The sequence below is a fragment of the Etheostoma spectabile genome, chromosome 5 (genome assembly GCF_008692095.1).
Source record: "Etheostoma spectabile isolate EspeVRDwgs_2016 chromosome 5, UIUC_Espe_1.0, whole genome shotgun sequence".
Classification (NCBI taxonomy): Eukaryota; Metazoa; Chordata; class Actinopteri; order Perciformes; family Percidae; genus Etheostoma; species Etheostoma spectabile.
The window spans coordinates 12,320,082-12,332,553 of record NC_045737.1 but is presented as its reverse complement, the minus strand read 5'-3'; the positions used below and the strand labels follow the sequence as shown (position 1 = coordinate 12,332,553).

The window sequence follows — 12,472 nt, the reverse complement described above, 5'->3', positions numbered from 1 at the left end:
TGTGTGTGTGTGTGTGTGTGTGTCTTTGTAAGAGACAGAATATTTTTTGTGGGTGATAGGTTGTGTTTCTGCTGCTGGTGTGTTTTCATGGATGTAAGGGTGTGAAATTGTATATGAGAGCATGTGGTGGTACATTGGAGGATTTATGAAGCATTTAGTAACCATGGCAACCACACAACCCTGTGTGGTTAGATCTTGGATGTTAAAGAAGGGGGAGTTTTGGGGGGACAGGAGGAAGGACGCATGTCAGCTTGTACATACCGACTAATTCTAACTTTAATCTCACTGCGTAACATTTCGAGCTCCTTCGAAGAAATATGCCATTAGGTTCTCTGTATTCAAGGCCTAGCCTTAAAATGTTATAGAAATTATAATTTCCCTCTCTCTGTGTGTTGATATCCTGTGTGCTATTTCTATAATTTCTATAGTCTTGTTGTCAAATTTGACACACACATTTTGCATAAACTTTAGAAAACTTTCAAATGTGCAATTGTGTGTGTGTTTGTGTGTGTGTTACCTTTAAAGAACCAGTTTATTTACAGTAGGCTGCATTGTTTGATAATCATGATTAATCTTGTAGCTGGTTGGCTTCAGGCTTTAAAACTCTTTATATCATAGTCTATGATTAACAAGCATTATATGAAATGTCAATGCAGATATTGAATGGGGAAAATTATAGAGCCGTTGTTGGAAAAGTAGGCGGTCACTGATCTATAGGGTGACCATATTTTGATTTCCAAAAAAAAGAGGCCCGGCCTCGAGACACAAATTCAGACAGGCTTCTCAGAGGTTAATGAACATGCTTTATTATGACTAAATGGTACAAAAATAACTTATGTAATAAAATAAAATATTTAACAACCTGTAACAAAATAATAGCTCTTTTCAAATAAATAACTAAATATTAAATAATGTTCTAAATGTGATCTATTCTGTGTCAGATTCAAAATCCAGCTTCAGTTAAATATCTCTTAAAACCTTTTCAGTGTAATAAGAGAAGGTTTTTAGGCGTCCATGTGAGCTTAGAGATCTCCAGCACCTTTATTAGACACTGAAACAAATGTGCTAGCTTTGTACATGGTGCACTCCGCCTCCCTCTTGTCCCGACCGGGACGGTACGTGGACGGTGCACTCCGCCTCCCTCTTGTCCCGACCGGGACGGTACGTGGACGGTGCACTCCGCCTCCCTCTTGTCCCGACCGGGACGGGACGTGGACGGTGCACTCCGCCTCCTTCTTGTCCCGACCGGGACGGGACGTGGACGGTGCACTCCGCCTCCCTCTTGTCCCGACCGGGACGGGACGTGGACGGTGCACTCCGCCTCCCTCTTGTCCCGACCGGGACGGGACGTGGACGGTGCACTCCGCCTCCCTCTTGTCCCGACCGGGACGGGACGTGGAAAGTTTTTTTCGCTGTTCAACTGTGAGGCTGCACTTACACTTTGACGTTTTGTGTTCAGTGCTCCGCTGTCTGTTTTGCTCCCTGTATGTGTGTGTCGCAGCGCCGCCCTCAAGGCAGCCTCTCGGGAATTACATCACGCAACAAACTACCGTAGTATTGTGTGCAAAGCGCCAGTCAATTTAAGTATACGCTTAATGGTCCCATGAAAAACCGCCCCCCCCCCTCCGGACGCCCCGGACAGTACGTAAAAGTCTATGTCCATGGAGCGAGCAGTCAAACTTCACATTTCACATTAGTTAAGACATTTAGCAACAAAAACAAGACGGCCAGGATATAAGCAACCGGCGAACAAAATATGGGCTTTTATTTAAATGACAGCTCCTGCGCGCTCGTGTGTATGTGTGGGCGTGCTGTGTGCAAGGTAGCAGTGAAATCGTGGAACTGAGTTTTATTTATTTGGATATTCCGCACACTTATTTACTGTCAGGTAAGATAAAGTCAACAATAAAGTAACTTACTTATTCACATTAGTCATGTTAAACAATGTGTTTTAGTTTGTTAGAATTTTGTATTTTAGCGGTGAAGTTTTGGTATTGGTAAAAATTAGCATGCTAGCTAACTATGCCTAAACAGTAACATAGCTAGTTAGCTTTTGACTCCTGTCAAAGAGAGTCTCAACATTTCCTGCAAATTAGTCAAGCCTTCATCCCCATTAAGTGTTACAGGCCAACAAAACACATATCTAGCATTACATGTAAATTTGTAGCTTCATTCCAATCTTAGCCATCATTAGCTAGGTCATTTACACTGTGCATGCTAGGTTGTGATGTAGCAGATAAGCCAGAGCACTTGTTGACAAACAAAGCTAAAAAGATTATTTTTTTGTCAGGTAAATTAAATAATGATAAAATATGATGCTGTGTATTTACATTAATTTTATTTTTATAATACGTCTGCTTTTGCTCTCAAATAAGCTGAGCTATATTGTTAAAATACATTTGTATTTTAATGCACCAAATTACTATAATGTAAACTTACATTGGATACACCACAGTTTGGAATACACATTTTACAGATAACAATTTACCATATGAACTTTTGATTAATATGAATATTATATCTGCTCATTTCACTCAGTGTTTGTCTATAAAATGTTAGAAAATAGAGAAAAACGGACATAACTTTCAAGAGCCCAAGTTGACGTCTTCATATGTCTTGCTTTGTCCAACGGATTTAATCCAACAATATTTAGTTAACAATAATTAATCATACAATTGTATACATCAGCTAATTGACTGATTGTTTCAACTCTTGTGGCAAAATTCCGATTTTTTTTTTGTGTGCAGAAGGAAGAGTACACCATTTTTGGTCTGATCATGCCAAAACTCTTTATTTACTCCATTATTAAGCAATTCAATTTTCAATTACTTCAATGTTTTCCAACTGTAGTGTAGCAGTGGGTATCTTCTAGACAATACAGTAGTGACGGCTGACTTTCAAGTCCCCACGGTGTCATTATGGATGATAAAAGTTTTGATTATGTGTTTTTACTCTCACTGTCTCTCTCTTTCTCACTCGTTCTTGTTCATACTCTCCTCCTTCAGGGAATATCTGTTTTGCTCTGTAAATTTAACCACTCACACTCTCTCTGGCCCTCTCTATCTATATCTTTCTCACACACACATACACTCTGGCGCTACTCCTAGGTGGGTGGAAAGTTGTTGCTGGGAGCGACGATGACAATGTCCCTGGTGTTCAGACACCTCTCACCTCTCCTTACTCTGTCTTTATCCTGCTATCTCTCTCTCAGTATCTGTTTGTCTTTCACTCTGTCTCTCATCTTGTCTTTCTTTTCCTAGAATATTTTCCCATCTTCTTTGGCCAAAATAGAGTGAGAAGCATTAAGATACTCATAGAGTAACACAAATTGTTTTCCTTAACAACTGCACCTGAAGAAATAACTCAAATTATCACCTTTTTGTCAACTCTGCAAATCCACAGCACGGCATCCCTTATAGCTCAGCTGAAGACTGGGTGAGAAGTATGAGAGCGGAAGAAGAAGATGAAATGTATTGCAGCCGAATATTTGAAGGTGACTTAACTCATGAACTATGAACCATGTACTGTACATCAAAGAGGAAGAAGAGAAAGAAGAAACATGTACCCAGACAGGAAAGAGAGAGAGAGAGTGTGATTGTGAATGAAAGCTCAGGGAACAAGAGGAAGAGGAGAGGGAGGTTTAACAGTTATTCAAAGCGCAGTGTTCACAGTAAGAGAGGGACTTACTGAACAGGGCGTCTGTCTCTGTGCCTCTCAGTCAGCTTTAAGCAGCTCTGCATTATTCTCAACAGGAACACTGCACACCAGAGACTCTTGTCTCTTTGTTTTCCTTGTCTGGTAGCTTTCTTTTTTTCCCTGTCTCCGCCTGTCTCGCTGTCATTTGCTCTTCTTTCGTGTTCGTTCTCTGGCCGGTCTGTGAGCTCCTTGTTATTATTTTGTCTCTGTTTTGAAGCCCCTTTCACCCGGATCTGAATATCATACCCTCCAACCCCCTCCCTCACTCCCTCCAGCTATCCATCTCTCCCTCCCTCCCTCTCTCGTTCCCTTGCCTTGTTTTCCCAGTTCCTCTCGCTCTCTCTCTCTCTCTCCCTGTGAGGAGGCAAAATAGCATCAACGGCTGAGCCACAGTAACAGCAAATGCAACAGGGTGCAGACAACACCTTCTGCTTCGCCACCTCTCCTCTCTGACTCTCATCCCTCTCAGAGGAAGGCTACATGAAACAAAAGAGGAGCACAGGAGTGCAGCTGAGCATCTGTTGAAGATCTGTTGTCCCACTCCTTTTGATCAAAAGATCAGAAGAGGGGGAAAAAGTAAAAGAAACAGGGAAAAAGGAGTTGGGAAATTCTCTTGCACGATCCTTCAAAGTGAAAAAGAAGACTTAAAGAAAGAAGAGACTGAGCATATCAGGCTTTTTCAGTTGGCAGCAGAGTTGAGAATGAATCGAAGATGCCACCTGTGGCACTAGTGTGATTTTAAAAGAACAGCCTCCTTGATTCAGCGTGGCTGCCTCACTTCACACATCTTTTCAACCCAATATATAACACCAATGGCTTCCAAGAAGAAGTGGTCTGAGCGGAGGGAATTGTGCAGGGAACGGCCGTTCTCCACCCGGGATGATTCATCTGTTGCGTCTGGGACGTCTGGTCCAGGGCGTCCGACCACCAGGGGGCGCTTCTCAGAGTCGTGGAAGAGGCTCAGCTCCAGAGGGGGGTCCACCAAGAGGGGGGGGCTCAACTCTCAGCAGCCACCGGTAAGATGTTTTGAGGATACACAGGCCCCCAAAGATTAATCAATGACCTGGGTGCTGGGAGGGAAATGGGACAGGAAAGGCTGCTGTCAACATAGCTAGCACCTTGCCTGGGAGAGGGTTTAGCAGCAGTGAGGGATTAGGAGGTAAAGGCAGTGCAGGAATTTTGGAAGCCCACCTTGTTGATTTATTTATCAGTTCAGTAAGAAGGATTTTAACAAAATCCCACTGCGGTGCCTATTGCTAACATTTGCATGATAAAAGGCATGTGGAATTTGCATTTACCCAAAGTAAGATGCTGTTTTTGCTACTGTGCAGTTTTCCAACCCCCTGTTACCTTGGAAACCAGGTACTGCAGTCAGAACACAATGTTGTATTTACATTTTTTTCTTTTTTACAAATACTCATGCACATATAGTAAACTTTACTACATAAACATATTGGATTCTTTACCATTTAGATTCAAAGCTGCTACTGTTTTCCTTTTTCAGATAATGCTATAATCAATGCTAGTCACCTATAGCAGAACTACAGCACATTATCCAACAAAGGCTACTGGTGATTAATGGTGTCTGTGCTCCCTGTATATGATGAGTAAATTGACCAATGGGCTAGTCTATCAAAACCCCTCAGCACCTAATGGCTATTTAATGGAAAAAACAATGGCATAACTGTAGCATGCAATAGTGATTCAACCTATAAAATAACTACCTGGTATATGAACCAAAAATAAGACAAAGAAATGTGTGCCATTTGCAAATGAGGCTGCAACTAACGATTATTTTTACGATTGATCTGCCGATTATTTTCTCGATTAGTCTAGTCTGGTCTATAAAATGTCAGAGAATGGTGACAAATGTCAATCAGTCTTTCCCAAAGCCCAAAATGACCTCCTCGAATGTGTTGTATTGTCCACAACTCAAAAGTGTTCAGTTTACTGTCACAGAGGAGAGGGTAGAAACTAGAATTTCTGTCATATATAATGACTCATAGGTAGAGTTAAACAATTAATCCTTATCAAAATAGTTAATAGTAGTAATAGTTGATCTTTGCAGCTCTATTTGGAAGTATTTCATCTTTTGAAAGGCAACTGTCTGTTGAGTTGATTATGGATGCTTAGGGATCAGCTAAAATTCTGCCGCATGATTTATAAAACAATTGTCTAAGTAAAAGGGGGCATGATGATGAGCAATGATGGCTCAACAAGCCTCAACAATCTCAAGAAATGTGAGATTACTGAGGATTATTTTAGTCAAATAAACATGATAATTGTATATCAACAGAAAAACTGACAGCTGGGAGGTTTTCAATGACTGTATTTTTCTCCAGTAAAGAGATTTTGTATGGTCCAAAATCACATTTGAAGCCTACTGTAGTAGTATTACAGTGTAGTAGAAGTTTGAGGACAACTTGAAAGACGGGAATAGAAACATTCCAGTTGTCAAACCTGTGAATAATACACAGTACACACAGTACATACACAGTACAACTGTAAGTATCTGTTAAATACTTTTTTTTTTTAAATTGCTGGGATATATTGGGAGAATTGTGAAATAGGAACCACTTGGTATTTTTGAAACTGGTTGCACATATATACACTTTCTTATTAGAGATCTGTCACTCCTCTCTTTTGTTTCACACCATTCCCAACTTTTTTCTTGTCTCCTGCACCTGCTTCAAGGTGCTGGGGTGCTTATAGAGTTTTTAAATCATGTTTGCCGTACTGGGCACCACTTAAACACCTTCATAACATTAATGTGAGCATCAAAACTAACTAAATGCCATTCCTCAGATCTAATAGTTGTAGTTGGTCCAAAATGCTCAAAAATTACGTGAAATCGCATTTTATTATATTAAAAAATTTAACTTTCTGTCATATTTGCTGAAACTGACCCTATGTTCGAGTAGAACTACATAAAGCAGGCAATTTAAAAAAAAAAAAATCTGGCTCCTCTGGCACCACCTACAAGCTGTAGTGCGATTTGCAAAAACCCAACGCTCCCTGTTCAGATGCACCAATAAGGGCAAATCCATGTCAATCACTGCTCATGCACACGCATTTCATAGCGTCTTCCCTTCCCCACGCACAAGCTGCAGATACAGTAGGTGTGCACAGTTCTCCCTTGTGGGGGGAGGGGCTTAAGAGACCGTTTTGGGCTTTAGCAAAAAAAGGGGGAGGGATTGAGAAGTTGTCAATGTACACATTTTTGGGCTAAGTCCTGGATCTTCGCAATCCTTCCTACAGCACCTTAAGTCTTCCAGAAACCTAGGGAAAACACTGTGTCTTTTGGCAGTATCTGTCAGGCGAGTGGGAAAATCTGATGCATCTGGGGTCCCATCCATTCTATTTTTGAAAAGTAGAACTTCACTGATGTTTGTGGATCGAGGTCAGAATATAAGAAGGCCACTTCTAACTGGTGGTCATGGACTTGATCGGTTGGACGGTGATATTTGGCAGTGATATCTGAGCTGAGAGATATGTGAGAGACAGATCTGCGTGGTTGAAAAATATGAGACCCATGTCTGGATTTTCCAGTTGTGCACCAGTAACCAGTGCTATTTTGTATTGCACACATACACTGTTCTGCTATCAAAAAATATCAGAGGAAGTGTTTTTTAAACAAAACTGTGAAAGTGTGTGTGTGTGTGTGTGTGTGTGTGTGTGTACCGAGTGTTACTACCACAACACCTCTGATAGGCTATAATTGTTAGACACTTTAAATCATTAGTCATTTGTAATGGCCAGGTGTGTGTTAGTGTTACAGATTGAGTGAGCGATCCTGTGTGTGACTGACTGAATGAGTGCAACAGAGAGTGAAGGATAGAAATTGAAAAACGTGAGTGAGAGAAATACTCCACAGGCGCTTTGAAAATCCAGTACTCTTGATAGTATTGAATTTTTGAAAGACAATAGGGAGAGTGAGGAGAGGAGCTTTAAGATAATTCAACACTTAAGATTCTTTAAATTCACAGTGGAAGTCTGTGTGTTACTTTATAGGGCTGTGACCCGGTTCTTCTCCGAAATATCTATTTGCATTTAGTTACCTGCAGCAGCACTAGAGGTGTGGAGATGTAGCAGGAAAACTTGTTGCTAAATATTTCGACAGGTTGTAATGAGTTTCACACCAAACTTGGTTTGCAGTTTATAGGGGTATGCCAAATCATGTTGTAATACCACATCATCATTTTTAATATTATAAACAAATCATATTGTGATAATGGCATTGTTCTGACAAGTTGACCTTGTGGCATTACATATAGCAAACAAGCATGGCTAAAAGTGACATGTCCACATTGACATTACATGCCAATAGGCTCACCTGCAAAGTGGACGAGAGCAGGCGCCAGCAGCCAGTAGCGGTGACAAAAATCTGCGGTAAAGTCGGACAGTTTCCTGCCGATTCCTGCAGCCTTCAGGCTGAACAGGAAGTGACATAACCTGTGGTCCGATTCTGATTTAATAAAATGTTATCAGACCCATATATCAGCTTGTACACAGTTTCCAGTTCTAATTATGACAGAGTATCTCTCAAAATGCTCTACATGCGATCTGTCGCTGATTTTAATTAACAACAGAATGTAGATGATCCGTGATCTGAACGGATTTAGTCTCTCTGACTTCTTGAAGTTAGCAGCCACACAACATGTGTTCTGTACAGAATAAGCCAAAGTTAGCAGGTAAAATCTCTCCGATTCAAAAACATTAAAAAGTTTATGTAGAACTTCATCATGTTGAGTTGATTCTTAACCAATCAGATGTTAAATCAGCTGAGAGGCCGTCGGTTTCCCAGCGTTCCCAGAACTGCGGCCGTCTTAATCTCGTGAGGTTATCGTTGCCTACGTGTGCATGACGTCAGAGCAAGTCGGACACAAATCTAACCGGCATTTATTGGACGTTGATCAATTCTACACGGACCAGGCTCATCTCGAATGAGCCTAATCATTATCCTGAGTTCACTCAGGACAACATGTCCTGTTCTGTAGACATGGTCCTTATTTATTTATTCATGTTGGACCAGTCCAATGTGACTGTCAGTTGCAATAAACCTTGTGTTGTAAGAAAACTTGTTAAATAATTTGAATCTATTTTGATGCGTTTTCCCGTAGCTTTTGTAATTTTATGTGTAAAAGTATCGAAATTAATTTTGATATCGCAATATCACATTTAGTCAATACTGTGCAACCCTATCTGGTGGACGATCTTTTCTTTGCATGTGAGAGTCTGTAGAGATCAAGTGTTTCTCAGTTTGTGTCATGCTTCCGTCTTTATTACCACATGAATGCCCTGCAGTTTAAGCCATCTGTGGATCACGGAGGCCTTCTGTTCAGTATAGCTAGAGAAATCCCATGTCTCTTTATACAGAAAGACAAAAATGTTTTTCAGGTTTAAATTACGTCTGTGTTTGTGTGGGTTTTGTGTGCTTGGCTGTGTGTGTATTCTAATGTGTGAACCAGTATGCCATGTGGGCTCTCAAAGGAGAATCTGGCAGTTTGAGATGGTGGAGGATGGTGGTGTTCTAGCCTTGCAGCTCACACCATCACCCTGATGCTGTTGGCTGTAATGAGTCTCATTCTGGGACCACAATAGACTTGAAAACAGACATTTTGCCGACTGTGGTCACCCCTGGCTTCATAGCGTGGCTGCGAAAAAGAAAAAAAGTCCATTTGTTTTCTTTCTTCAGTGGGCTTTAGACGCTCTGATTAGGCCCATGTGGTGTCTCCATGTGGTAAGAAAAATTAATGACCAATTAAAAGTTACACCAAACTGCATATTCCTTTTCAGCTGACACAGAGCAACCTGCACACATTTGCCATCAATCCCGTTTAAAACAGTATGCTGATGATCTGTCATAGAGAAGACCAGGCTTGAGTAAAAGGAAGATGTGGCTGTGCTCAAGTATCACATAAGAAGATGTCACAATAAGTTGTGTCAGCCACAATAAAATATCAAAATAGTGCTTTTTTGCTTATTTATTATTGTTTTTATCTAAATCATTGTGCTGTATCTAATTACTGAATGTTTTACTGGGGAACAAAACAATCTTGCTTCTGAATTGAATTAATGCATCCATCTAACACTTAAATGTGGCCAATTAACAATAACAATGTCATATTTGCATCAGTTATGTATGCATGAGTGTCATGTGTGTTTGTTAATGCGGCCTTAATCAATATTTTTATGATAATGATGTAAATGTTGACAAATTGTCAAATGACAATGTGAAAACTGTGACAATGTGTAAGAGGGTGCCTGTGATGAATGAATCTAAAAAGGTTAATGGACACTTTGTTACTGCTCAGATGCCGTTATACATTGCTGTTACACAATATCTACCCAGATTTTTACATAATATATAATTAGACTACAAACAAAACAAGCTCTCCCTCTGACCTCTGCTCTATCTTCATGCACAATGCACATGTGCAAACCTATGTAATGGGGCACTAAGTCATATTGATTTCCCATTGAATACAGAAGGGCCGTTCTTTTCTTTTATTTAAAACTAAATTTGTTCTTTTTGGATCACCTTAACCCAGGGGAAACAAAACTGACAATGTGTGAATGATTGTATTGGATTGTCATTACAATGAACCCAAGTGTGATATTACTTCATGAGGTGGAGGTCGGAAAGAAGCAAAGCGTTCTGACAGTTTCTATGGAAACGGTGCGTGGTTCAGTGATTTATGTCGTTTTTAAAAAGGCTGCTTTTTAAGAAAGATCAGTGGCTCACCCATTTAAAAGTGTTTCCTGTGAGTTATGGTAGGATCTTTGGCATTTGTTCTTTTGCTACTTCATAGCACAATCAACCAAATGAAGACTTTTCAACACGTTGCTTCTGAAAAACGAATATAGATTCAGAGCTGCGTTGGGTGCCTGGAAACTATCTCCCTCACCACAAAGCCTCGAATCAAAGCTATTTCTTCATGGCAGCGACATATTTTCAAAATCAGAATCAAGTTTATTATGCTTAAACAAGAATTGTAACTCTACTGAGACATACTCATAATTAAGAGACCATTAAGCACAATCATGTTTCTAACATGTACAAGAAATTGTTTTGGATAGGGACTGACTGAGTTTACCGATATACTGTACATGGGTGATGTGGCTAGTAGGCTTGGGTCTGTTTGAGATTAGGCCAAACACTGGACTTGTATACTGAATTTTACCTCTGGATGTACTTGACTCATCCGCTCCTGACTGAGACTGATGAGAGAGCCCATAACGAGAGTGTAGCAACTCCAGTCCACATGACATGTTAGTGCTTTTTTTTCCTGCAGTGTTTAAACCTTGCCTTGTCGGTTGAACTTTACAAATGCTAAAGGAACTGTAGCTTGTGTGAGGCTACATTAGTATCTAGTTAATAAAAGAGCAAAGCTATTCGAGCTATTTGATGCAGAAAACCATATTAATTGATAACTGACACTAGTTGTATTATTGCCGTGACTCCGTCAATACATGTTGCGGATGTAGGCTAGGCCTGGGCAATTAATCACATATTGATCATGATTTTGATTTCCGCTCCTAATGATCACAAAATGGTTGTTTTGCAAATAAACTCTTATTGTGTCTTGCGTTCTGAATGAAGAAAAAAAGTTCAAACCGTATTAAGGGTATAAAGTATTAAGGGAAATTTCACAGTTCAAGGTGTTTTACCGTTTTATTTAACTGTTTTATTCATTTGTTTTAAGTTCAATAAATGCAGTTTATCTTTTCAAAAGTCTATGACTAATGCTAAATGATTGTTAAGATTTTTAAATACGGACCAAACTAATTGTGATTATGATTTTTTTTCCATAATTAAGTAGCCCTAATGTAGACTACTTTGTAATTTGCCAGAAGGCGTCATTGTGACAATTGCCGGTTTGACCGGTTTGTTTGCAATCAAACTGGTGAAACTGGTCATTGACCGTACTCTAGAGGCTAGCACGCAAAGTTGTTTAAAACCAAGTGTGACGAAAGATGGACTGTACACATAGTCTGGTAATGGCTTTTGCTTGAATCTTACTAAAACTAATATTGTCTCAGAAAAACAAAGAGTTAATTATTTTTGTTTTCTTTTTGGCTAAACTTGCTTGCGTTTTCACTGGGCCTGCTAGCAGCATTCTTTCTTTCTTTCATTGTAGTAAAATACACTAAAAATCCAGTTGACAGTCAGCACTCATTGATGGTTGATTCCTGCTGTAAATGTTTGTTTTTTTCTTCATTTTTCTTAGTAACAATTGAATGTTCTTCAAATCCACTTTGGTGACACATACTCACTGCTATCTAAATGATTACTTTGGTGTGTCAGTTGGCTCTCCATAAGTCTCCAAGTTTAAAGGCTTATCAGATCCAGTGCTCTTATTGAAATGAATGAGGGGGGCTGTGTTTTGGAGAAGTGTTTATGTCGGTCTAAACACAATTTTACTATTAAAGTATATTAACTTCATTGCACAGAAATCACGAGCGTCAGTGAGTCTCCTTATGTAGGGACAAATGATGGTTCACTGAGGCGTATCAGTCAGTTTGTACTTAGTAAGTATTGATTTCTCCCTTCCGGTGAGGAGATATGTATCCATGCTCTAACTCATAATGATGCATGCACAAATAGTATAAATGTATGTCTTCTTATATAGAGAGAATGGTACAATTTTCCCCATCCTTACACAAAAAAAATATGTAGTTGGGTTAAGAACTGGAGGGTTGCTAGTTCAAGTCCCCGTACGTACCAAAGTACGGAGTGTGGACTGGTAGCTGGAGAGATGCCAGTTCACCTCCT

General features: G+C 39.9%; 1 protein-coding gene across 5 annotated transcripts in view; it reads left to right on the top strand.

Moving 5' to 3' along the window:
* Positions 1 to 1,634: 1,634 nt before the first annotated feature.
* The window catches only part of trpm3 (transient receptor potential cation channel, subfamily M, member 3), a 168,439-nt gene continuing 157,601 nt past the window's right edge, over positions 1,635 to 12,472 (top strand). For all 5 annotated transcript variants that reach the window (XM_032516962.1, XM_032516958.1, XM_032516960.1 and 2 more), the window contains exons 1-2: positions 1,635 to 1,888; positions 3,403 to 4,712. In XM_032516962.1, the coding sequence (XP_032372853.1) occupies positions 4,509 to 4,712 (204 nt within the window). In that variant the 5' untranslated portion in view covers positions 1,635 to 1,888; positions 3,403 to 4,508. The remainder of the gene's footprint in view (positions 1,889 to 3,402; positions 4,713 to 12,472) is intronic.